At 46.8% G+C, this 27649-nt stretch overlaps 1 protein-coding gene across 7 annotated transcripts in view; it reads right to left on the reverse strand.

Annotated features, from left to right (window-relative positions):
• Nucleotides 1–27649, reverse strand: part of FYN (FYN proto-oncogene, Src family tyrosine kinase) — a 214327-nt gene that overhangs the window by 2064 nt on the left and 184614 nt on the right. For all 7 annotated transcript variants that reach the window (XM_045499308.1, XM_045499307.1, XM_045499314.1 and 4 more), the window contains one exon: nt 10551–10682. In XM_045499308.1, the coding sequence (XP_045355264.1) occupies nt 10551–10682 (132 nt within the window). The remainder of the gene's footprint in view (nt 1–10550; nt 10683–27649) is intronic.

The following is a 27649-nucleotide window of genomic DNA, read 5'->3' on the forward strand; positions in this document are numbered from 1 at the left end:
CGCCTCCGGGGGCTGTGTTTACTGATGACCTTGGACAGGCCATCTATCATTTGAGACCTCTGTGACCCTCTGGGGGAACTGCCTAATGTTGCGAGCTCAGGCTGCACAAACAGGAGACAGTCGGGGAGACTGCTAACCCTTCTGGAGGATGCAGCCTCCCTGCACGTTGGCCTTCCTGACAAGAGCAGGAAATACCATACGTGGGGTGAGGGGAGCGCCCTGACCCTACTCCAATCACTGCCAGACACTATCCTCTAGTTCTCCTTCCTTTTCCTGCCATATCGCATTCTGCCATCGCCTGCCAAGCACTTGTATGTTTTGGCTGCTCCCTTGGCCCCAGGTCTAATTTGGAATCCTTTCCAACCTCTGACCTGGTTTGTTTGTTTGTTTGTTTTAAACAAAATATGGTTTCAAGCCATGCAGAAACTGAGATTTTTTTCCCCCTATCTCAGGGATACAACGAGAAGACCACAGCATATACACGAAGCAGTTTCCTTTAATTCTGGAGGAGCTGGGCCCAGGGCGTAACCTTGTCCTGACTTCTGGGGTCTGTTGCCATTCTTCTTGTTTTGTTGTTACTTTTGGACCTGGGTTTATCCTGTGGCCGCCAGCCATGGCCCCGTCAGTCACATGCCTGTACAAGCCCTTTTAGGATGCTTTCTTATTCTCTGCCACTGTAACTTCTTGTGATAAAATCCATATATTATTCCTGCTGTGTTGAAATAGGCCTTCAATTTAATTCTTCTCGCATAACCTTGCTCATGTTTTGGGAGTGATGCCCCGTTTAGTGCGAGAGGTTTAATGAACCAATGTGGGCCCCCTGCCTCCATGCCATGCCTGATTTCACAGATGCCCTCTTCAGTTGGGTGTTTGGTCAGCTCTGTGGCTAATTAGCTTAAATCCTCCTCCAACTGCTGAAAACTCATTTTGAAAACTCGGGATGGGGTGAGGAGCTGGAAGCAAGGGGAAAAACATGATGCTGCCAGGAGAACGTCCTGCAGACCTCTGGACAAATGGAGTGAGGGGCAGGGGACAGCATTTCCTTATCCACTGTCCCTAAATCCCACAGGATCTGCAAACCAGAAGTGCTGGTAATTCACTTGGCAGCAAAACTGATCTGAACTGACCTCATTCTGGCCATAAAACCTGAGGCTATTTACTATTTTTGTTGATTCATACACACTGCTATAGAAATAAGAATGTATTTGAGTACGGACTTCTGCTTCAGACTCTCCTGGGATGTTATATAATGAATGATCCATGCACTGTATGCATGTTCTTTAAAAAAAAAAAAAAAAAGTCTGACTCTGAAGCACATATGGGCCCGAGAGCTGTGGCTGGGAGCCTCTGGCCCGAGCGGTGGCAGCAAGAACAAGTACATCCCAGGCCAGAAAGGCGAGGGAGAGAGGGTAATCTCTTGTGAGGACTGGCATTCTCTAAAGCCTCTGCTCTGTGTTTTACTACGGTCCTTGGTTTCATAATCTCTCAGAAGCCATATGACCCAAACCTGCAGAAATGCCCCCTTGTCTCTGCCCCTGCCAGGAGCCTGTAGGAACTGGGAGGAAAGACAGGCAGAAGGTCTGAACGTCAGAAGGCCTGACAGGCCCCTTCGGGAGATGGTTCCCCCCCCCCCCCCCCCGCCCCCAAACGCCTTCTAATGCTTTATTCTGGCATCGAGACTGTCCAAAATGGCACCACAGAGTTTAATTAATCATTCTCCAATTGCTCTGTGGGGTTTAGGTCAGTAAATGTTTCATTTCATTAAAAAACAAACTACTCAAATGGAAAGATTTCATGTATTTCTTTAAACTCTTAATCCAATCTCTGCCAATGGAAAGTTTAATTGGCCACTTGGGTCAGGCCTATTTTTCCAGCGCTCTGCCCAAGTCCCAGACACAGCAGATAGAATAACTTGACCTGGGGCGCCTGGGTGGCTCAGTCGGTTAAGCATCTGACATCAGCTCAGGTCACGATCTCGCGGTCCGTGAGTTCGAGCCCCGCGTCGGGCTCTGGGCTGATGGCTCAGAGCCTGGAGCCTGCTTCCGGTTCTGTGTCTCCCTCTCTCTCTGCCCCTCCCCCGTTCATGCTCTGTCTCTCTCTGTCTCAAAAATAAATAAACGTTAAAAAAAAAAAATTAAAAAAAAAAAAAAAAAAAGAATAACTTGACCCTATACCTGTAGCATCCCCCGAGGCAGCCTGCTTCCTGGGCGGCTGTAGCCAGGGGACCCACGTAGGCCACCAGCAGGCCCATGCCGGCAGTCACGTGCCTGCTCCTTGTCTCGCTCCTCCTCTTTCTTCTCTTCTCATGCCTCCTCTCCCTGGGCCTCTCAGAGCGCAGGGACCATATGTAACCAATTCCACACACTGGGCCAAAGCGAAACATACCAATGACAGCTTTGCCAGAAAAGCGGGAAACAAGACAATACACCGGCTGGTGACGACAGCGTGAGCGGGATCGGCTCTTTTCCAACCGTCCGTAAGCCAGAGCCCACACGGCTGACCTGCGGACAGCACCTTCACAACCCTGCACAATCGAGAGCTTGCCCGCCAAGCAAGGCTTAGGCTAGTTTTTACTCTACAAACAACTGCCGGATTAAGGGGGTTCATATTGAAAAGAATAGTTTCCTCAGCAATAAGAATAATTTTGAAAAATCATTTCAAGAATTTGTTTTTCTTTTTTCTCCCCTTTCAGTGGGGAGAATGCTAGCAGAGAAAGAGAAAAGACAGAAGCTTTAAAACATGGCATACGGGCATGTTTTAGGGAAATGCGGTCATCAACAGTTTGGGCCTCCGCGTTTCCTGGTAGGGGCTGCAATACAGACCCTTTTCAGTGGGAGGGTGGTCTCCACCACCAGTCGTGGCTGACTGTGGGAGGTGTCATATTTACAAAGCAAAGCTGGGTGTGTGCCCTGCTTCCCAACCTCCACATCGGAGGAGGACCTAGGGGCTGGGGCCTCAACCCCGTCCTCTTCTGACCTCGCCGTGCGGCCCCTGTCCTCTCACGGCGAGGGAAAATGGGCCACTGTCATGGCCACCCTCACAGAGTACTGCTTAATGGTCCTCAGTCCACGGAAACCTGTGGGGCCTGCTGGCTGTCCCAGGGTTTGCTTTCAGACTCCTCTTCCCCAGATCCTCCGCCGGGCTTCCTGTCACCACGGATTTCGGGCTTGCCCGGACTTGGTCAGGGAGAGAGCATTGTTTCCAGTCGGTCTGCCCAAAGCACTACAGCTGAGACTCTCCAGCCAAGTGGACTGTACTCACTTCCTGTTGTTAGGACTAGATTGTCCTTTCTAAATCATTTTGCTGGCTTCCTCCTGATTTCCGAATTAGGGTCAAGCTTCCAACTCTCACTATCGATTTTCCTGTGTGTGTGTGTGTGTGTGTGTGTGTGTTTTCTTTTCCTTTGCTCTTTGTTGTCTTTCTCCCTCCTCTTCTTTTAAACTTTCCTATTCTTCTCCTCTAAGCTACATATTAACTCAGTAGAGCCTCCCTTCCTTCTTTTCTTTTAGGTTCTTTAGAGAAGGAAAAAAAAACCAACCCTCATTTTCACTGGCAGAGCCGCTGCACTACTTCTGACTCTGTATCCTCTCACGGGGTCTCTCAGCAGATGACCTGACCTCCCCCGGGCTCAGTTTCTTCATTTGTCAACAAAATTGTCAACATTTGTCAACTGTGCTCTTAGCTGTTTGAAAAAGAGACAAAAAATGGTCTTCTATGACAGAAGAGGGTTTTGCTTTACGGCTTCCCGTTTGTGCAGCCTCCTAATATGGATCTCGGAGGGGCCGGCTCTGCACCATCACGGATTTTCGCTGTTACCGGATCAAGGCTGCATCTGGATTTGACCATGGGTTGCAGGAACCTGGATTTTTGTGCCATGGAAAAATTAAGCACTTTAACAATGGGCATGATGTTAGGTTATCAGACATCAAGATTACTTTTGCAAACTGAGCTTTTCATTCAAAGGACATTATGCTCTATTGTGCATAAGGCTTTCGTCAGAGGCTCCCCCTTGCTTCTCTGCATAAACCCTGTAAAAATCTCCTTCTGTTTACTCGTCTGTGTCTGTTGAGCAGTGCTAATGCCAGGGGAAGGAGAGCTATGCTAAATGGTGCTTGCTCAGCACGAGCCTGTGCTACCAGACCGTCACGTGCTCTAGTTGTCTTACTGGGCGACAATCAGGATGTGTCACGTCAGGTCTGGTGAAGGATCAAAGTACAAATTTAGGGCAGACAGATGTTGATCAAAGAGCAAAATGAAAATAAAGGAGTGACATTGAGAAGGCACAATAATGAGTGGTTTTGTTTCTCTTGCCCCATTTTTACCAGATACCCTCAGGGCAGCTGCTTTTATTATTTATTTATTTATTTAATTTTTAAAAAATGTTTATTTTTGAGGCAGAGAGAGAGAGAGAGAGAGAGAGACAGCAAGCACAAGCGGGGGAGAGGCAGAGAGAGACAGGGGGAAAGAGGATCTGAAGTGAGCTCCACGCTGACAGCAGAGAGCCCAACGTGGGACTTACATTCAATGAACCTGAGATCATGACCTGAGCTGAAGTCGGGCGCTTAACGGACTAAGTTCCCCAGGCGCCCAGGGCAGCTGTTTTTATTAAGTCTGCTATATTAGTAAATACAGAAGTGACAGCTACTCAGGTGCCATGATACACAATTTTAAAGTTGATCATGCAGTGCTGAGGAGAACTCTTTTGTTCCAGAAAAGAAGTGAGGAAGGGGGTGAGGGTGTCCATTGGGAAGGCCATGGAAACACAGCTGAAATGAAGGGCAGCAGAATGCAGGGCTCAGGAATGGAAAGTTCCTCTCTGGCTGCCCTCTCCACCTGCATTTTCCTCCCCTCCTTTCTTCCCTTGCCAGCCACACTGGCTGAGAGAGATCTTGTAAGGATAGGTGGCAACATGACTCCTGGGCATCCAGGCAGGATTCCCTTTCTGGGGGAACGTCATGAGCTGAAAGGAGAAGCCCTGGGGGCTGTGGATGGGCGTGGAGAGGGCAGAGGGCAAAGCACCCCTGGCTGACAGTTTTCATTCTGCTTCCCATTTTCCTGCTGGAAAGTCTAATCACTTCCTACCCCAAGAAAAATCTGCTCTGTCGGCATGCTGAGCACAGCAGGAATAGTAAGAGTGCAGGTGATGAAAATGGGCTGCTGAACCCAGAGGAATGTATGTCTACGATTCAGGGCATCTGAGTGGGGCAGAGGGAGGAGAAGGGCAGGATTTCTAATTCTCTAAGGAAGGTGACTTCTAGTTTCACTAATTTCCTTTGCCTCTTCAAGCCATTGTCAGGTGACTGGATATATTCATGAAAGCCAGGCAGCTGTCACTTATTTAAAAGATTTGAAAGTGCTTCAAATGCATGGACAAATGTGATGTGCTTAAGAAAATGATCCTGCTTTGCTAGATCCTGCCTAAGTCACAAAGCAGGTGTTCAGTTGAGAGCCAGGGCACAGGATGGCCAGAACATTCTGCCTAGAACAGGGTGGAACATGGTGTTTCAACTGACCACAGTGTCCATTTCCCAGAACAACTCTGAGGACAGAGATTATCTCATGGCTGGGACAATACATGCTATATTTACGTGTGGAGATGATGGAATAGAGTTGAAGGCTTTAAAGGTTCTCAGCCAAACTAAAAAATCTTGTTTCAAAAACCTCATAGGCATAATCTGTTTTTTGGGTTTTTTTTTGCTATCCCAACTATCCGTCCATCAATCCATCCATTGATACATCCAGCCATCTATCCATCGATCAATCAATCCATTCATCCATCGCTCCACATGCTTACACTTATTGAGAGTCTACTATGGGGAGACACTGCTGAACACTGGCAACATATAAAGGAGCTCCTGTCCCTTGGCCGCTCAGAGCTGCTGTGAAATACAGACACACGGTCAGGAACTTTGACAGAGATGTACCAGGTATCACGGAAGTGAGCACAAGGGGCGAGCCACTTGGTATGGACACGAAGAAAGCTACACGGAGGAGGTGATGGCTGGGCTGGGCTTTGAAGGATTCTGAGGCAGGCAGTGAAGCCGAGAGAGCGACTCACAGGTCAGAGGGAAGGGCTGGGGGTGGCGAGAGAGAACTCACGTCAGATCACGTCACTCCTGCTCAAGCCCTTCAGTGACTCCCCATCTCACTAACGGTGAAAGTTAAAGTCCTACTAAGCACCTAGGAAGGCCCCATCTGATCTACCTGGGGGCCTCCTCAGACCTCCTGTTCCTTCAGCTCCAGCCGCACTGGCCTCCTGTTTTCAGGGCCTCGCTGTCTCTGGGATCCTCTGAAGAAAGACTCCCTGCCACACAGCTACCTGGCTAGCCTTGCTTCTTTCCAGGCCTTTCCTCAGATGCCACCCTCCACCCCCTTCCCCGCTTTCTTTTTCTCCATACTTATTACCACCCAGCCAATACCAAACATAGTCAGCTTATTATCTTGGTTCATTGTCTGTCTCTTCCAAGAAGAATAAACACTCGTGAGGGCACCAGTTTCTGTCTGTAGGCTGAGTGCTGTACTCCTGGTGTGTGAACAGTTCCTGGCATACAGTAGGTGCTCAATAAATATTAAGCATGTGGAGCATGTGGAATGACTCCGGGAGATTTTTTTTTCCCCCTCAAGGAAAGGGTTATTAAGGACTATGCAAAGCTAAGTCTTCTGGAGTTTCTCTGGAAGGTGAAGGGAAGCCACAGACATTTTTAACTGGGAGAGTAAGATAACCGGGTCTCTGTTTTCTAGGATAACAACCTGGTGGCGACAGTGACAGAATGGGTGGAGGGGAGGAGAAACTGAAGCGGAAGTCCCACGAAGAGGTCACTGCAGAGTGGATGACAGCCTGACACAGGGCAGTGGAGGCAAAGAGGAAAAGGAGGAGGTGAGGGAGGTTTTGAAGGTGACATGACGGCTTAAAATGCGGAACTCTGATTTTATGCATCAACCCCAGAAAACTCCTTTTACGTGCGTGTTTTCATTTCTCACATAAACAACCCCATCAGTACAAAATCCATTCTAATCTTGACGCAAAGAATGGTTCTGCACCTTGGCTCACAGAAAAGCAAGTTATACTGCTGGGCCTAGAATGCGTTCAGGTCAGGCTGCTCCCAGGGAACCTGTAAAACTGAGTGGTTCTTTGCAACCGTGTGCATCTCTGTGGCAAATCTCGGAAGCAACCTTTGTCGGGGAGGGTGGTGTGTGCGACTCCTGTCCGCTACCTCCCTGTTAATCTCAGCGTCACACTTCCGTATTTTTTTCTTTGGCTCCAAGGCTGTCATTCAGTTTGAGATTGTCCTTTTAATCCATTCCTTTTTCAGAACCAGCTAACCGACCAGGTGGCCCATGTTTCATTGTCTCCTCAACCCTTCTGCTCTTCATGGGGTCACACCTCACATACTCCATTCTAAGCTTCTTCTCTGATTCTCCCTTCTGGAACTTCTCTCGTGCTGGGCAAATATGCCTGGCAAGCTTTATGAGCCCACAGAGAAGTCATCTCCCCTCCCTTGACCTCATCCTCGCCGTGCAGCCAAAGTACCTTTTCTCTGTGTGAAGGTGACAGAAGGTCATTCTCAGGTGTGAAAGAATTCAGGAAAATACCGCCACCTACCGTTCTTGCAAAAGGAATTGCTTAAAAATACACCGTAGCCAACTGCAAAATTTCTACATTGCGATGTCGGCACGAGGGACAGGCACCGGGACTCTATCCTCGGGTACCACCGACAGACACGAGGTTTCGGTGCGGCAGAGAAGCCATGCCTTGGCACACATTGACTCGGCCACGCCAACACCGAGGATGTGGACAGGAAGGTCCTTCCTTGCACAGTGACATCTGGATGAAGCTTAATGATGCTGTGCCTTAGGAACTGTTATCCTTCATTAAGGTAATAATCCTGTAATTGGAATTCCTCTGTAAAAGCCTCTCCCTCAAGAAGAGTTTACTGTAAGATACAGAAGTCCACTTAAATAGGATTATAACTACGTTAAAAAACAACAACAAGAAAAACACCCAAGAAGCACCCATGGCTAGGAATGGGCCTGGGAACACTCTTCTGTGGCTGTTTGTGGGCGAGGGGCAGCTCAGGCCACTCGCCTGCTGACAAAACTCCCCTGGCCACTGCTGCCGACCAGCCAGGCCCCAGAGCCTCCCCGTGGTAGCACGTGAGGCCCTCGCCACGGGCCTTTCCAGCCGCACTTCCAGGCTTCACGTCATGGCCCTCAAATTCCTTATTCCTGCAGCTCCTTGAACAAGCACCGTTGTCCCAGGCTTTGCTGCCTTCCCGCATGCTGGTCCTTGTCTGGAACCTTCTTCCCTCTTCCTTGACTTGAGAAGGAGACCCTACTTGCTTCCTTCTCCATGAAGCTTCCCAGACAGAACCTGTCCTCTTACCCTCACAGACTCTCCAAGCCTTCCGCACGTCAGCAGCTGCTCAGAGTACAGAACTATGCATAATAAGGTACACAGTTCTCGTTTCAAACTCCTTTGCCACCCTCACAGGATTCTGAGGGAAAGGTCCCTCTGTAGATACCTGAATCAGGTGCCCCTGACCCCACTATCAGAATTAAGATTCGAGGCCCACAGGGAGTAAATCCAAGTAATCCACTCCTTGAGGATCATTTCCTCTAATAATAGATAAGTAGCAGGAAAGACTGATGTCTTCCTGGATTTGATGCATCTTGTATCTATCTGACTGTAAATTCCATGAGTGCTGGGACTACATTTGTTTATTTGCTCATTGTTCTATCCCAGGCAACCAGAACAGTGCCTCACTCCAGGAAGGCTTTAATCAGTTTCCTGAAGAGTGTGAAATGTCTTATTTGTACTCATTTCCTAGGTAGAGTAAGATGCCCGGTGCAGTTCACACTCACCGACGCTCTGCTGAATGAATGAACCCTAGTCTGAGTTCTAAAATAAGGCCGTTTTCTTTATGCTAGAACCAAACTTGGTAAAAGACTCTCCCTAGAAGCACACACCTGCCTGCCTTCCCTGAGGCCCCAGCCCCTGCGCCTTTGTCTGGGTTTCTGTGTGCAACCCTGAGAAACAAAAAGCGGCTTTGTATCACTGAAAGGAAAGCCTTTACGAAATGCAAAACAACATTAACCTTTTCCCCTTCACTGCATTCAACACACTGGCCAACCGTAAACCTGGGGGATTCAGGGAGAAATTGGTTCAAAATTCAGGCCAAAAAAAAAAAAAAAAAGAAAAAAAAAGATGCCTTTTATCTTCAAAATCCCAAGACCTGCACATTTTCCCCCTTGAGAAGCAACTCAAAAACGCCCCTGCTGTGCTCCAGGCCCCTCTCGGGCAGCCCTTTCTTGCATACTGCTTGGCTCTCTTGGAGAGCCTGCCCACTGGTGCATGCTGGGAGGAGCCGCCCCCGCAGCAGGAGAACGGACTTCCACCTGCATCTCGAAAGGCCCAGGGCTGGCGCTTCAGAGACACGGAAATTTGTCCATTTTGTCTCTGTGCCAGCCTGGCCCTCCTAGGAGTCTCAAGGCCACGCCAACCTGAAAAGAGATCCTCTTTGCTTCTCTGCATTCTCTGAAAATTACCAGAAATAATCATAAAAACGAACAAAGGGATTACAAATTAATCTGCCCTCGCTGTCTCCTCTGACTGCAAAGATAGAATTACAAACCCAGGATTTGCAAAAGACCTCAATTCCTCATTAATCTCCACTATCGTTTCTATCTTGGCTATTTTTTTTTTTTTAAGCTCCTTTCTTAGGCAGGGAATGAGGGGGAGCTATGTTCTTTCTTCACTCAACAGTAACTGAAAAATATGTCCTTAACATTTCAGAAAGCAGACTGTCCATGTGCTGTAATATAACCACTAAAGCGTGGAGGTGAAATGGCATGAGTGTCCTTTATGTCACCATCTGTCGAAATTAATGAATTTAAGTGTGGAAAACCTAAATCTGTGGTTTCTTTGAAAAGCATGAATCTGACAATCCTGAAAAATTCCAGGGCCTAAGAATCTCTAATTTCTTTATGTTGCACTTGTTTTTCTAGGGCATATTTTGACTGCTCAGCACAGGGCAGTGAGTGGCCTCTAAACTGTGTTTCGCATGTGCCTCTGCTCTCTATGGCCATCTGGAGCTGGGGCCTGCAGAGAGAACAGGTCCCGGCATTTTCCCGCCAGGTTCACTCCATGGGTCAATGCTACGGTGTAATCAAAAAGCACATCTCTTTCCTGGAAGTGTCTGCAAACTCGATTTGGGTTGAGTTTCTGCCAGCCACATTTCTGCTCCTGGAGCCACGATGCACACTCCTACTGAGAGAGGAGAGATTCCATGCACTGGGGTGGACTGAAACCTCATACTAGCTGCTGTTCACATGACTCCTGGCATACAATGCATGGTAGCTGCTTGCCTGCATGATGTCCATGGTGGCTCCCAGTTCTGCTTTCCCATGGCTAAATACCTGTTCGTGTTCTTTAAACTTGTGCACAGCAGAAAGCTGAGGATGGGGCTTAGAAGGCAAACTGAGAAGTGTCCCCAGATGGTGCTGAGACAGCATCCAATCGGAGGCCCATTGCTGCCAGGTCCCGCCCTTACCTGGGTATGGCACTCTTCCTTTGGTGACCAGCTCTGTGAGTAAGATTCCGAAAGACCATACGTCAGACTTGATCGTGAACCTCCCGTACAGGGCTGCTTCAGGGGCCGTCCACTTAATGGGGAACTTTGCACCTGCAGAAAGAACATGTGATTGATTACTTGGCAGGCAGAGAGCATATGGCACCGGGTATGGGGCTGGGGAGGAAGAGTGCTAGGAACCACTTTCACAGGAGCAAGTTCATAGAGGAGAAGAAAGTGGTCAATAAGGAAATGGAGTACAACTGACTACAATTGAGCAGCTGTGGGGTCTAGTGCTGGCCCTGTGACCTTAAGCAAGCTAGTTTAATGTTAATTTGCCCACCAAAGGGTTGGGAGTTCAAAGCTCCTTAAAGCTCTGGTTTCTAGAAACGGAATCTATGATCACACTGAATGTCACAGGTTTGGTCTGGATAAGGGGCTGACCTGCGATTTAGGGAACTCATTTCATACATCTTTTCTTTTGCTTTGAAATTATGTCATATTTTAATAAATATATATAGTATTAAATCATAATGCTACTCTCATGAATTCTTCGATATAGAAAGGCCAGAGTGTGTTCTTACGAGGTACATAAAAACCAAATCAAACCACCGTGATTGTCTCAAGGTGAAGACAATTTACTATAGCCCATGTATTTTGTTGAAATGGGCTCTATTTCCCAAGGCCTCCTATATCCACAGCAGAGAAATGATTTTGCGTTTGGCTACTTCCCTCCACCTTTTCTCCCTGAGAGTGGCCATCTTTGCTTCTGGGATAGTTTTTTCTTTTGTACTATATGATCTCTTGTTTACCGCCCAACCTTTCTCCTACCAGCCTGAGAGGGTACTATTTAATAATGTTTGCTTTCAAAGAGCAGTCTTGCCTCAGTGACTATCTTAGGAGTCTGATTTCTCAAGACCAAGCAGCAAATTCATGCCAGTCAGGAGAATCTTTCCTTTGAAATTTCTCTGATCATTAAAAGAATCTTCTCTCCAATCTAAAAGGAAGGCTGTTCTTTATAAGGCCAGTTGTGTGTATGGGGAATTAAAATTGATTCGGCAGCCTGTGCGCTCACATATTAGGCTCAGCAATTATAAAGCAGTTCTAGATATCTCATTGAACTGAAAGAAAAACACAAGGAATTTTTGTTACTGATATAAACACAATTATATGTTAAAAGCATGTTAATTTTACATAGGAGCTCCTAAAAAAACCATACAAAGGCTGACAGAATCAGAAATTTTTGTGGTATCTTCTATGAAAAGTCACAATGTGCAAAAGTGGCAAATAATTAAAATCTTTAAATTAGTATGGTTTTAATAACCAGAGGTATGATAAATTACAGCAATTAGATTTTTGTTTTAAACACAGTACATGATAACATCTTTAGCAAATCTACCCTGGCATTTTCTGGCAATATAATTTTCCTCTCCATCTCTTTTATGCCAGTGTGAAATGAAATTAAAAAAAAAATCCTACTATTTCATTATGTGGCATCTCACATTTACACTGGAGCAGAGAAGTTATTCTATGGTTTTCTTTTCCTTTTATGCATGGAGTTATTTTTAATTAGCTGTGTTTCTCAAGCATAATTATTTCTATCTTTCCTTAAGTGCTGCATGATTCCGCACAAGGCCTGGTATTCTCTGAACAGTCATTTTGTTTTTAAAGTTTCTTTCAAAGCGTTCTTCTGTGTGAGAACCTACCCTCGAGCATTCTGTTCACGCAGCTTTGGACTCTGAGCCGCTGGGATTAATGTGATAGATTTTCTTCAGTGTCGAGAACAGACTTTGCCCTGGACCAAACCTCAGCTGGAGTTCTCTTATTTCAGAGAATTAAAGGTATATTAAATTCATTCCTATTTAAACTATCTCTTGAGCCAAATGGCTTGGAAATCTATGTCCATCTCTAAAAGCAAAAAACTTTTTTTTCTCCCTTGTGCAGATACGACTCCTGTAAATAAAATGACAAAAAAAAAGGAGCCTTTCTTCCCTTCTTGGAATCATTCAACATTCGTGAAGGTGTGTATGATGCTAACAGTAAACAGTTCAAAATTTGGATAAAGTCACTTTGGATTTTCTGAGAGAAGATTTCATAATGTGAGCTGGAAAAAAAAACCAAACCCAAATGTCAATATATCAGCCATTTGTGCTAGTCGGCTTTGTTGTTTTCTCATTACATCATCTACAGCAAGAATTGTAATATGTAAACCTTCAACAAGTAGGTTCAGACAAAGGCTGTAATCGATCTCTGATAGGAAACCATTTGTGGATATGTGCTTTGAGACTTAGTAGCAGGGGCTTACGTAAATAAACTTATTTTGCATTAGTTTTCTTTCTGAGATAAGCAATATGTTTACTTACACCTAATACATTTTGGAAGAAAAAGAATATCTTTGTCCAATTTCTCCTACTTCTTTTCAATCTTAAAATAGCAGCCACTGTTGACAAAAGGAGCTTCTCTAAAGACAACTCGTATTTTCCTTTTCAAGGCAGACAAAAGGTTAATAAATTAAAGCAGCGATGATCTGTTAGTCATTAACTATGGTTTCAACAAAAGAACTGATTGATGTTCGCTCTTTTACTCAACTCATTACCTCTATTTCCGCTCACCTTGGTTTCCCACCTCCTGAGGGTACAGATGTAGTCCCCAATTGGGGAGAGTTCAACACCCAGTTTGTGGCGGTGGTGGGTGGGGGAGGGTATCTCTAAGGAGATGCAGCCCCAAATGGCAGAGAATTCAACCCGGGGTTTGTGGTGGGTGGGGGCGTGGGGGTGTCTCTATCCAGGCAGGCTGCATGTTGCAGACCCCGGCCTATGAGAACAGCATTGCTGGGGCTGTCTGGAATACCACCTACACAATCCCACAGGCGGCCTTGCTGGGGGCTGCGGTAGGCTCTCTCCTCAGGTGAAGTCAAGAAAGCTCAGAAACCTGGAAGGAATTCCCGATCTCCTGGGTATAAACACTGCCTTTCCCTTGAAAATAAAGTTCTGACAGGCAGAAAGTTAGGATCAAAGATGTCTTCTAACCAGTACAGATTTGTAGAATAAATATAGTCCAGAGGCCTATACAATGATGAACTTGGCTCTGTTATGTAACCAGCTGATTCGCTCTTCTTGAAATTCTCCTGTTTGGGAGCAGGATTCAGATGCCAATGCAATTTTCTTTCCTTTGCGTTTTATTCGAATAGCAAACTATGGCAGGTAGGATAATCTGTGTCACTGGTATCATGTAACACTCTGTGAACTTGTTCAATGTTTAGATGCACTAAAAAATATAGGAATTATCATTCATCATTGCTCTAGTTTTTACTTCTTACTGAATTTACTCTAACAGTTTAGGATTCTTTTAAGCCAACACACAAAATGGTGCATGTAATATGTATGAGTGTAATGCATGGACTTGAAACGCCTTTTCCACTGTTTCCTAGGTAGTGTCTGCAGATTTTGTACCTCTTAGGATAAAGCCCTTGCTGAAAGTCTGACCTGGTGCTGCCACTGGGGCCCATGTCCTGGAACCACCTTCTGGGTAGGGTGTCTTTGCACTTGCGCCATTTACCTTCCTGCAATCGTGGTGAGGACCGGTGAGCCTCATGCTGAGCCATCAGGCACCTACATCTCAATCCTGTTTCTCTAAATTCTGTTGAGATGTGAACCGACTGGTCATAAGCTCGGTGTGACAACAGGGGATTGGACTCCCTCTCTTGGCTTCCACCTCTCTCGTGACCCCAATGTCACCTGCATTTGTATCACCTGCTGGGCCCTCCCTCTTGAATTCCTGACCTGTATATCGGATTCTCTCCCCAGCCTCTCCACTGGGAGGCTTCAAAGGGCCTTTCAATGCAACATCCCAAATTTACCTTTCCCCACGGTTTGCCTTGTCAACCGCCTAGCTGATGAGACCAGAATGCCGCAAGGCCCCCTCATTCAGATGCTGCGTATATCTGCCCATCGCCATACATCTTCCCTGAGTCCCCTTCCACCTCTGCTGCTTCACCACTTTCCATGTTGAGTCCATTTCACTCCGGAGAGTGTGTCTGTGTGTCTTCACTACCCCCACTCTGGTCTGTGCCTGCTCGCTCACGGTCACCTGTCTGGACTCCTGCAATGGCCTTCCCATTGGGCCCACATTTACAGTCTGGTCCCTCCTCCCTATCTGTCCAGCCTCTTCTTGTTATCCTGGGCCCCCCGCTCCTCCCTATCTCCAACCTCTCCATTGCCCCTCTCTGATGGTTCCTGCCTGCTGCAGGGCCACGGGGCAGGCTGTTCCCTTTGCTGACGTCCCTCCCCCATGGTAAACTCTTGCTCCTTTGCTCTTAGCCTAAGTGTTATTTGCACAGGGAACCTCCACCTGAACACTAAGACTGGGGTAGGTTCCCTGGTACTGTGCTGCCAGAGCGTCTTGTTCTTTGTGGCTGCTACTTTTCAAGGGCAAATGAATACGTTTGAAGTACGCCTCTCCCAATAGATAGAGACTGTCCTTGAGGGCAGGAGCAGGTCTTTCTGGATGGCCACCTTATCTCTAGTACTGAGCCCAGTGCCCGGTGCCCGGAAGAAACTAAAGAGGTGGTGAATGACTGAGTAATTGGACAGATGCTTAGCCCTCCCAGCCTTCCTTTCCAGCCTGAACTGCCACAGCTCCTTACTTATTATTAGCTCCCTGCTCTCTGGAGGGTCCTCTCCTTGTTCTCAGTGACCAGTGTCACTGTCTGTCTCCATCTGGATGCCCTTATAAGGGTCTAACAACGGCCGACTACTGTAGAAAAGCATCTGTCACATACTAATGACACTTAGAAACACCCGGAAAAACCTGTGTTTTTAGTGCCAAATGAAGCGTGGAGTGAATCTGACTCAGACGGAGGGAACCCCAGACTTTGCTCTGTGAGGAGCAGGGGGTCTAGATCCCTGGAGTTGCAACTCGGGGTGGGGGTTATATCAGCAAAAAGACAAGGTGGCCAGAGGCCTTGGGAGCGTTCACAGCAAAACGCAGTGGAACATCTTTTTCCGAAAATACTGAACAGGAAAGCGGGTAACCGGACGCCAATCGCTCACACTCACAGGCCCTGGTCTTCCTTATGTAAAATCAGGTTAATAGTCTTCCGGGCTTTAGGTATGAGGAAGGAGAGGGTTGTGGATTTATTCGGTTATCAAAGTTGGACCACAAAATAACATCGAAACCCCACTAGTGCTGGCTGGTTTTGTCTTCTCTTGTTTCCTACCATGAGCACTTCTGAGTTCCTCCCCGGTGGCCGGCACCGTACCTCGTTCCAGGGAGCCACAAGTGAGCTCAACCCCTGGCTCTCATGGAGCATGCGGCTTAGTCCGGGAAGGAGACAAAATAAATGAGTGGCCATGATATATGTCAGACGGTGACAAATGCTATAAAGAATGATAGAATGGGCTACAAGGACAGATTTTACGGGGCTCTGCAAGGCCCACTAAGGACGCTGGGTCCCATCCTAAGTGTGATGAGAAGCCATTGGGGCTTGTGAGCAGAACATGATGACATCCCACCTCACTGTTTCTCCTTGTCTTTCAAATGTAGCAGACAATAGAGCATTACCTCGAGATCGATTTACGACGAGAAAGAATGTGAAGAGCATTTTGACTTTTCAAAACTCTCCAGAAGCATCATGACATTTCGAGGCCCATGGGCATCTATCAGCAATCAGTATCGGATAAGTTATATTTCTGTTGTCACCTCTGACATCATATTTAACTAGTGGCTCTGGTCACATTTGTGCTATTTTTAGCACACTTTTCAGGTTTGAATAATACGAATAATCTCAGCAACAAAGGAGTAAAATAGCATACTCCAAAACTGCAAAGCTCAAACATTTTTATGGGAAATGAATTACTTATCTTTTCTGAGTTTATTCTTCCCCGATGTCCTTCCTTCCTTCCCAAGCCTTTCTTGTGTCTTTGCTTTAGGCTCTTCTTCATACTTCACTTTCTTTTTTTATTTTTTAAGTTTATTTATTTTGAGAGAGAGTACAAGTTGGGGAGGGGCAGAGAGAGAGGGAGACACAGAATTCGAAGCAGGCTCTGCACTGTCAGCGAGGAGCCCCATGCAGGGTTCAGACTCATGAACCGTGAGATCAAGAGTCAGACACATAACCGACTGAGCCACCCAGGCGCCCCCATCCTCGTTTTCTAATGGCCTCAGTGTTGTGGACTCCTCCCTCCCTGCTTACTCCCTTGGGGAACAAACACAGGTTCTCAAGACTTCCGCTGCCCATCATCTCTGTATGAACAGGGCTGGAAATACTACACAGACTGTTTCTCCTCGGAAGCCCCAGTTTTTGATTCGCAAATGTCTAAGGGACAAAGCCTCTAGGCTGTCTCACCTTTATCTCAAATGTGGCAACTAACTATGAATCTAAATTCATCATTTTACCAACTCATCTTACTATGAATAAGATATTTTATTATAAAGGATATACTTGTATTAGGTAAAAAATTTTACTAAAGACTGACCTGACTTAAAAAGTTTATTCTCACTATAATATTTTAGGATGCAAATGGAGTATCTTTTTTTTCCCTTCTACTATCCCTTTTCTGGAGGTCACATCATCATTCTGCCAGGCTGCAAAGCAGAAAAAACCTGAAAGCCAGCTGGGACTTCTCCCTTTCCTTAAACCTCTGAGCTAATCCATCACCAAGGTTTCTTTTTTTCTTTCTTTCTTTCTTTTTTTTTTTTTTTTTTAGTAATCTCTATGCATAACATGGGGCTCGAGCTCATGAGTCACATGCTCTACCAACTGAGCCCGCCAGGCACCCCATATCACCAAGGCTTCCTGTTTTCTTCTTTGACATGTCTCTCAAATTTTCTCTTTCTTATTTAAGCTCTTTGCTGAAACCTGTCTTGGGTCCTCATCCCTCTGATCAGTCCTCCTGTCATGGTGCCCTGCCTTTGGATCACTGTCCTTTCAATGATTCACTTAAACCAATGAGTTCATAACCCTCTCCTCCCCAACCTCATTGTGCCCCCCCCCCCCATTTCATGAAGGCAAACTCCTCCACCTGTTTTTCATACCCACGTATCTGTTCCACTTTGGCTCTTGCTACCCCAAACCCATCTTCTAGTCTGGTTTGCTTTCTTGGAACCTATACCCTGCACTTGGCATAACCATACCTGTTTCTTGTTAGCTTTTTCTAAACATCTCCTCTCCTTCCACCTGCATAGCTGAAGCCTATTCATCTCAAGTCCCACCTTCTTCATAAAGTCATCTGTGATTACGCCAGCCTTCAGTGATCTCTCCCATGCACTTGGAGCCGATGCTATGAGTAACGGTTTAATGCTTGACAGTAATATCCACCATAATGGCTAAACATACTGAGGGCTTGCTAAGTGTCAGGCATCACGCTAAGTGCTTTACAGGCAGGAGGTGCATACCAGTAACAGTCCTGTTCTCCAGATGAGAAAACTAAACAGAAAGGTAAAATGAGATGCCAAAGGACAGGTGGAAATGGTGAATTGCGATTTGAACCAGGGAGCCTGGCTCCAGAGCCCGAGTGCTTAAACACTATACACTGTGCGGCTGTGTCCACGTCTCCAGCATGTCTTTCTGCTAGTTCTGCATGGGTTATTTTTTTATCTCCTTAAATAGAATGTAAACCCTGGGAGGTCAGAGACCATGTTTTATACTTAGATTCCTCGACAGGACCTTGCCTAAGGCTAGTTAAAGAGCAACTGCTCAACAAATCTTTATCTGGCTAAAGGGTCAACCTAGCAATATATCTAACACTGTGACGGCCAAAGAAATTCTCTTCCTTTACACAGATTCAAATCAAACCCAAACAAGAGAAGAGAAGAGTGTAGCAAACTAATAGTTGTTTCCACCCTTAGTGTTATAGGAATAAAATCATCCTTACCATACTCTAGGACAGTCTGACCGGATGCTCTTGGTGTGTAAGTGAAAACAGGAAGGCCAGCTAAACTCATTATGTCAGGATGGCGCATCCTAACCCCGGGCTCCATTCCAGTTAATGACGGTCCTATATCCCTAGTGCTCAGGGAGTCTATTTTCTTTGTCTCAAACAGAAATGGTTCTTACTTGATTTGGTTACTTACTATACTGTATGCATCTTCATGCATTAAGATGACGGCAGTGGCATTAGAAATGTTCAGATGAAGGTGGCAGAGACTTCTGCTCCCAAGTCTACCTCCTGCACTAAGTGTATGTAAGCTGGCCAGGGATCAGGGAGAAAATGCTCTTCAGTGACAATGCAAAGGGGCCCACCTGTGGGCTGCGCTGGGATTGAGGGGTCATTTGTGGAAGGCCCAGGGTGGCCATTTACGAAAGTAGTTTCTGAGTCAGCGTATCCGGGCTTGCACATTCAATTTCCTGGGTGACCACTTAAAACCTCCGCCAGTCTCAGTCTCCATGGCTGTAAATCGGGACAATGATAAGCTCATGAGGTTGTGGTGAGAATGATAAACAATGTAAGGGGTCCAGCACAGCATCTGGTGCCTGAATAAATGCCAACTATTATTTTATTTGGACAGTAATGCAAAGGCACTGAGTTGCATCAGGTTAGCCAAAGCTCTCCAAAGTTTAAGAGAGGAAAAGAGGATGAAGAAAACCCAGTGTGCTCATCAATCAATTACTGAGAACTTACTGAGCCTCCAGTTAGTCCCTAGTGCAGTGGGAGGGGCTCCTGAGACAACCAAGCATGGGTCACCTCCTGCCGTAGGCCTTTCTAGGCAGCCAGGGAGACAGAGCTCATAGGCAAATCCAACAGAGAGCTAAATAGACTGTGGTGCTGGCTTTGGGAGAAAGAGGGCTCAGGAGAGAAGGAAAGAATGCACAGAGAATGGGGTCTCTGGGTAGAGGTGGCCATGTTGAAATGCTGCAGTGTGCCCCATGTTGCTCCCTGGGAGAGGCTCAGCTCAGAGGCCAGGACAGGCCTGGGTGGGGCCCAGCTCACATTATTGGCTCTTGGTGGAGAGTTGGACTGTTAAGCCATGCCCCCCCCGCCCCGCCCCCCCCCCTCCCCCCCAGCTGATTCCATAGCCCGGTTTCAGAAAATTTCCCCTCTGGCTAAAAAACTGGGCCAAGGTAGAAAAGGCAAAGCCAGTGTGGAATAAAAGCAGCCAAATCCTTCATGCAGAGAATACACTGGTGCCCTGATAGTGTTTTTAAGGGGAAAAGGCATTAGCTTCAACCACAGACATGGTTTTTCTGAACCAAAGATCCATCCAGGGTCTTCTTTAATTATGAAGTCACAAGCTCTGCAAATTATGGCATTCAACGTTAAATAATATTCGGTACTTCAACTTTAAAGTTACCCTGAGGGATAACGGAAAAGAAATCACAAATCATGCCAGTAACAGGAAGCTGATTACATTGGTGGGGAAGGGTTACAAGGCAGGACTAGGACAGGATATCCTGTAGGAGAGGTGAAATCAAAGCTGACCCGACCTGGAACTCAGTGGTTATTCAAACAAAACAAGGATTTCAAACCCAATAAAACTGGGCAAAGCCAAAACTCAAGATTTTTCATACTAGGCCAAAGGAATGACTTTCAAATTTCCCAAACGTGTCTGGAGTAATACAACTGTGTGTTTTCCAGTTATTCCTGCTGACACATGCTGTTGAAATTTCTACTATAGATTCATAAGGTCTTATCACCATGTTTTAAAAGTAAAAGTAAAGGAGAAGTAAAGGGTACAATGAATTCATATGATGTGCCCTCCGCAATGCATACAGTAAGCAGGGAATTTCAGAAGGAAGGAGGTAAGGAGGAGGGAGGGGGGAGTGCTGTCCCATCAGGGGTGTGGGTGGAGGAAGAAGGAGTTCGGCCCAGGAAGACAAGCATCAAGGGCCAGCGGCAGCGCCTGAACATACCACAGAGACAAGGCTTGGCTGGCTGGGCACAGATCCAAAGTCTGGTGTGGCTGCCTCCACGGAAGGGATATTCAGGCTGAGAGGGGTGAGGAGAGTCCCAAGGGAAGCCCCAAATGGAGGACCAGACAGAGAAGGGGTACAATCAGAACAACTAGACAGGGGGGAGTAAATCCAGCCTCCAGAGATCGGGTTTGAGGTTGCTGCCAGGGCAGGAGTCCTGGCATCTCGGAGTTGAGGAAGGAAGGGCAGGCGGCTAGATGGACTGGGAAGGACGGCAGAGCCTCGTGCGGAGGAGAACAGAACGCAGGCTGTGACAGTTCTTTTACCATCTGTGGGGGCGGGGGGGGGGGGAGCCAGCAGGGGAGGGGAGGGCGCTCTGGCTGCTTGTCTCCCCACCACCCTCCTCCCAGTGGGGACCAGTGGCAACCCAGGATAATGCTCACTGGGGGCACAAGAGAAATTCACTGGCCTCTCCTGAAATCACGGGCATTTGGTCCTCTTACTCTCAGGAAGGAAATCTAAGACCCATCCAGAAGACTCTGCTTAAAGTACAGACCGGGCTGGGCCGGCTTGTGGAAGTGGTTATCTTGGGTGGAACTGAGGAAAGAAGGAACCTTGTTAGCTATTCTAGAACACCAAAGCTCTGAGTAATTCCAATGATCCTTCCAGCTTTCTGAGAGCCAAATGAGAAGAAGCATCAGAATAAAAATTCTGACTCACAATTCCGATAGGACGGACACTACCTTTGTGGACTTTGACTCGGAATGAAAGACAAGAAAGCTGTGTGTAGGGCTCTGGAGCCACCTGTATGCTGCTGTTCAGGGTGGTGAGAACTCAGACCTAAGTAAGAAACACGTGTCTGGGATGCAGCTCAACCCAGAAATCATTCCAGGAATCCAGCTACCTCCAGAAGGGGCAGTGGGCCTGGTTCAGTCTGACATCATTGCTGCAAAGGCTGTGTGCCTTCCTTCAGCGGGAAGAAACGGAGGCTTCACAATGTGGGGCAGTTTTCATCTGCACTGCCCGTCCCTGATTATCCAGATGATGCAAATGAAGGAGTTCCTTCTGCCAGCAAAGCAAGATGAGGAAGCCAAGTGACATTTTTGATGTTTGATGGCAGTCTGCAGTTCCTATTTACACACTTTAAAATCACAGAGGGTGACCATCTGCTTCCTTCTTGCTGATTACTAAGAAACGTGGGATGCAGAGACCAAGGACATGCTCTTGACCATTCAGAAACAACCGCCAAATTGCTCTGCCCAAGACAGCACAAAGGGGAAAGACACCCACACGGAATACAACACGTGACTGCCCAGTGCGGAGAAGGAGGACAGATATTGAGGGGAGCGGGCTCAGTGATCAGGGACTATCGCGGTCCCATGTGTTCCTCACCCCCCCCCCCCCCCAGGGACTGTCAGGGAGTAGAAGGAGTGAGAGCACCCCCTTCCTGCAGTTTTAATCTTGAAGGAGAGTCCGGGGTAGGCAAGGGTGCGTTAAAGTGCCTTTCTTTTCACTGTAATCTTTGGCTTTCCGCCAAGTCCTTTCTACGAAGAAAATGGACGGTCAGATCCGTCTCCCTTTCCCGGGCAGAATGACCCACGGTGGCTCCACAGATAAACAAAGCACCCCTCTCGGAAATGCCGCGGAAGCCCTGGGCTGTAAGCGGCAGAATACAAATGAAGGCGCTTTTCTGCCTAGTGACAGAAATGTACCAAACTAGGCAGAACCCGCTCGGTGCAGGCGGGGCGGGGGGGGGGGGGGGGGGGGGGGGGCTCGGCGGGGAGGGCTGGCTCTGACCCGGCTGAGGGCCGGACGTTCTGCCCGGAGGTGCCCCAGGCTCTCCCCAGACAGCCCCTCGGGACAGCCCGTAAACTCCGGGGGCGGGGGCGGGAGGGTCAGTCCAAACAAACAAGTTTCCTGCTCAGTCCTTAAAACAATGGCTGCTTTGGAAAGGGTTTGCTTTTCGTCAAAGGATGGTTTGCTCCTCTCGTCTGGGAAGAATTAGATTAAATTCAGTGATTAAAAGGGTTCCCCGCCCACCTCCCCTTCCCTGACATTTGCCGTTCAGGTCACGGCACACTGTGTGGGAATTGCAGTGCTGTTGTTGACGGAGAACAAGAAACGCATGTGCCGACGGGGGCAGAGGGAGGGCATCTCATGGCGAGATCAGCCTTCATGTGCCACTGGATTACAGAGGCCTCAGATGAGGCTGATTAATAATTCTGCAGGAGCCCTTGAGCTGGAAAGCTGGTGTTCTGAGTCTGATAATCCCCAGTCATTGTGATACAAAGGAAGGACAGAAATTGAATTCACAGTTCTGAATTGTGAAATTCAAAATTTGAAAGAAACAGGGATCTGCTTCTTCCTGACTGTGTTTGTCAACCTAGCTGCCTCCTTGTTTGTGTTAAATGGCTACTGTGCTTTTTGAATCCAAAATCTGATTATATTTAATTAGTACAGGCATCTGGGATTTCTAATACACAAAGAGTTATTAAAGTAACAAATCTTTCTAAAATATGTTCACCATGAAAGAATGTGTTAATTTATGCAGTAACAATTTTTTAACATGAAATAATTAACATGAAAACTGCAACAATTATGAATTCTTCGCAGTCTAATTTATATGTGAATTTTCCTCCAGATAATAATCTATTCAACTTAAACCCGCAATACTGGGAGCATTTGAACAGACGCATTTTTCTTCCTCTATTTAATACACAAACCTAAACTCACAGCACGTCTTACACAAAGTCACGAAAGCCCCGGTTTCTACATACATCCCAAAGATCCAAAGATTAAATTGCCTTGACATTAGCTTCCTCAACAATGATCCTGTCATTAACTTACACCTTAAAAAAAAACAACACAAAAAACCAAGACACGGAGCAATTCTATATTCCTGTCTTTGTGATGATTCAAATCAGGAGAGGAGAGGGCTAAATAGGCAGGCGACCTGGCTGGGAGCAGTTAGGGAAAGATCAAGTGGGTGTGTGTGCTGCATGTGATATGTGTGCCTGAGTGAGGGGTGGGTATGAGGAGGACGGAGGGAGGGAGGGGCAGACACACACACACACACACACACACACACACACAAACAGCTACTTATCAACCCACTGGATCAATAGTAGTGATATTACTATCACTACTAGTAACTACAACTATACAACTATCAGCTTAGCATTTTGCTTTGTGCTAAGTGCTTTTTATGTATTAAACCATACAATTCTGTGATGTAGACAACTATTATTATCCCTGTTTTCAGAGGAGGGAATGAAGGCTCAGAGAGGTTAGGTAACTTGTCAAGGTTTACAGTTAATTAGCAGCAATGCTAGGATTCACACCAAGATCAATTTGATTTCATCGGCTATGTGTTTTGTTTTTTTTTTTAATTTTAGACAGTGCAAGCTGGGGAGGAGCAGACAGAGAGGGAGGTTGGGAGGGAGTGAGGGAGAGAATGAGAGAGAGAGAGAGAGAGAGAGAGAGAGAGAGAGAGAGAGAGAGAGAGAATCTTAAGCAGGCTCCACACTCAGTGCAGAATCCCACACGGGGCTCCATCCCAGGACCCTGGGATCATGATCTGAGCCCAAATTGAGAGTTGGATGTTCAACTGACTGAGCCACCCAGGTGCCCCAACATTCGTTGTGCTCTTAACAATCCAGTTCCTCCTATCTATGGGAGGGGGTGTGTGTGTGTGTAGAAGGCAATCAGTCTGGCTATCCAGAAAGACATAAAGCTAAGTGCTTCCAGGAGCAGCAGGAAGGAGTGAATAATAACAACAGCTTCTTCTCTATTCTTCTCTAATTCTCATGACCTCCTGAAAGGTGACCGATACCAACCTGACTTCAGGATGTGAAAGCTGAGGCTCACTGATTTTTGCTTATGCAAAAATCCATGAGCAGGAAATGGCAGAGCCCGGATCTGAACACAGACCATCTAGCTCAAAGTTCTGGTGCTTCCCATTACCCCAAAGACAATCTGTGCAGGGAGTGCTAGTGTAGCAAACCATCCTCTCCGGAGCATCCTGCTGTCACCACAGGATCTGATTTCCAGAGAGCCGTGCCCGGTTCTCAGAGAGCAGGAGAGCATGTGAAGAGTATGGAGTGGTGACAGTGATTTGGGCTATTTTCACTCTTGTACACGAGTATCTATTAAATACCTACTACTGCTCTGCGCTGTTCTTTGGGCCAAATCACCTCTACAAGGAAGCAGCAACACTGGGTCCATAGGTACTTGAGAGAATTGCCACAACAGTGCTTGTCCACGTATGTGTGTGCACGTGCACATGCAAACACAACCATCGGTGACACTACGGAGAACGCCCATCAGATACTCAGGTTTGACAAGATTAAAAACAACAGAGGCAGCATGGAGGCAGGGACAGTTCTCAGCAGAGAAGGCAAATAGGAGAAAAAGGAAAGTTGGTGGGGGCCCTTGGGGCATGTAGGTGATGCTAAGTGCTGACTGCCTAGATAGAGCTGGCTATAAAATAAGGAACTAATTTTTTTTTCTCTTAGAAGACTGATTCTTCTTTATTGATTACTAGCAGTCTTTTTCCTAAAAAAGTTTTTAGGCAAGAAAAAAAAAAAGATACTTTTCAAGGAAAATATACATCAAACATGAAAAGTTTGGGTCATAAGAATGGCTTTTATATTCCACAACCCGCAAAGAGCTTTTATAGACAGCCCATTTAATCCTCACACTAATTATGTGAGGTAATTATTTTCATTATCACCATTTCACAGATGCTAAAACTGAGGCTCAGAAAGGTTAAATGATTTGTCTGGGAACACCAAACTTGTAAGTGACAGAGCTCATTCAGATCCAGGCTTCATAACTTCCTCATAACTTTTTTTTTATTTAATTTTTTTAATGTTTATTTATTTTTTAGAGAGAGAGAGAGAGAGACAGACAGACAGACAGATAGAATCCGAGGCAGGCTCCAGGCTCTGAGCTGGCAGCACAGAGCCCAACACAGGGCTCGAACTCTTGAATGGTGAGATCATGACCTGAGCCGAAGTCGGACACTTAACCGACTGAGCCACCCAGGCACCCCGAGGCCTACTAACTTCTAACCCAGGTTCCTCAGTCTTACCAGGCTCCCTCAGTAGCCCAGAGGGAAGTATACCACCAGCAAATAACACAGTAACCATGCGTTGTGCCTTTAAAGATACGCCCACAAAATACGTTGGGCGGTATTTATAAATGCTAACCACAGGCTTGCCTTAAGGGTAACAGTTCTAGTCCTGGGATATATCCAAGAGACAGGAGGACATATGCCCACTAACCACAGCAGAATTCATAATGGTACCAAATGAGAAATACCAGTAGAACAGATAAACTGATATATTTGTTTAACAGAATGATGGGAAAGAAGCCAGACACAAAAGGGTAATACTATATGATTCGCTTATATGAAGTTCAATTATAAGCAGAACGAATGGATGGTGACAGAAGTACAAACAGTGGCTACCTCTGCAGGTGACTACTGGCTGGATGGGGGATGAGGTGGTCTTTAGGTGCTGGCAGCATTCTGTACCTTCATCTGTGGGTGGTTTCAGGGGCATATACATATGTAAAAATTTACTAAGTTGTGCCCTTCAGTTCTCTTCATTTTAGTGTTATGTATATTACGGCTCAGTAACAAATAAGTGTCCCCCCAAACAAGTCATGCTTACACACAAGCCAAGTCTATCTGAACTTGCTAGGTTTAAGTCAACACTAGTCAGCACTGAGCTTCCTGAAAGCTTATGAAGAAAGCAATCTATCAAGAATTCTCCCACCGCTTCCTGTTTGTGTGAGCTTTGAAGGAACTGACGGTTGCAGGGGCTGTGGGTCTTGGAAAGCAAGGCTTGGTGACAGCCGTCCATGCTGGTGGTTCTTGGAGGCGAGGTGTGGATGTGTGAGGACAACATCCAGACAGTGGACCCTTAGGGTGGCACCTGTGCCACCCTAAGTGGACCCTGTGCCGTGGCACAGGCAGGGCTGGGGCTGGCTCTGCAGCAGTGCTGGGGTAGGGAGGTGGCTGAGATAGGACCTCAGGTGAGGGTGCAGGTGGGGGTGAGCTGACAGGAGGGAACGGGGGCACGTGCCTGGAGGCGAGGACCCACGGCAGTGGTACTGCGTGAGGGCTTGCACACCGAGCTTGGATGCGCCAACCACAACCTCCTCAAGCTCAACAAATCCAAAACCAAATTCACCCTCTTTCCTCTGGAAATGAGTTCTTCTTCTGACTCGCTCATTTCTGTTGCTGGCAATTCCGTTCTTGTGATACTTGCATCTGACTACATGGGAATTCTCTTTGCCTCCCCTCTCCCTTATCAGAACAGTATCTGAGCCTTTCTGTTATGTCTGCAGTCCATTCTTGCGTGTATTTTTATTCCCCAAGGACTTAGTCTTGTACAGGACACAATAACAGCAGTATTTATATATCACTTGCCATGTGCAGGGCACTGTGCTAAACACGTCACATGTCTTGTTGTTAGGTATTTTGGCAAAAATTAAAGCACAAAGCAGGTAAAATGTATTTCCACTTTAAGCAAACTGAGGTGTGGGAAAGTTAAATAACTTGGCCAAGGCCCCGAGGCTGGCAGGCCATGGTTCTATGTGGCTTCAGCGCCACTCGTGTGTGTCCCTTTGCACGCTTGCAGACCGCCCCGGTGCAGTCTCAGGCTTCCTTAGGTCAGAAGCTCCTAGCAAAGTCCCTTTCCCAGACAAGGCATTCAAATAATTAATGCTGGCATTACTTGGAGACCCTGATTGGATACAATTTAGCAATGAGTTTATGACTAAAGAAGACGTGCTGGGATTGAGGGAGGCGTACAGGCAAGAGAATGAGCGATAGCAAATAATTTCTAGCTGCCTCTAGAATGCTGTTGATAGGGGACCACCCTCACAGGCTCTGACCCTGGTCTTGACCTTCTCCCCGACAGGGGCTTCTGCTTACAGTCCAGTGGGGTAGGGGGTGGTAGGAGGAAAGGAACACAGGGAGGGCTGTTTAACACATGTCCGAATTTCAACTCTACTTGTGCCCTGGGAAATGTCACCGCATCTACCCAGGGCAGGGGGGGGATGGTATCAGACATTTGTGTGCCCGTAGATGGGAAACCCACAATGGTGTTGAAAAACAACTGTCACTCACAGTCCGAAAATACCTGTGTTGGGCACTTGCTTCTGAACGCGGCCCACGCTTCCATAATCAAGCTTTAGCCTGACCGTGGCCTCTGGGTATCAT

Source organism: Leopardus geoffroyi, chromosome B2, assembly GCF_018350155.1.
Source record: "Leopardus geoffroyi isolate Oge1 chromosome B2, O.geoffroyi_Oge1_pat1.0, whole genome shotgun sequence".
Lineage (NCBI taxonomy): Eukaryota > Metazoa > Chordata > Mammalia > Carnivora > Felidae > Leopardus > Leopardus geoffroyi.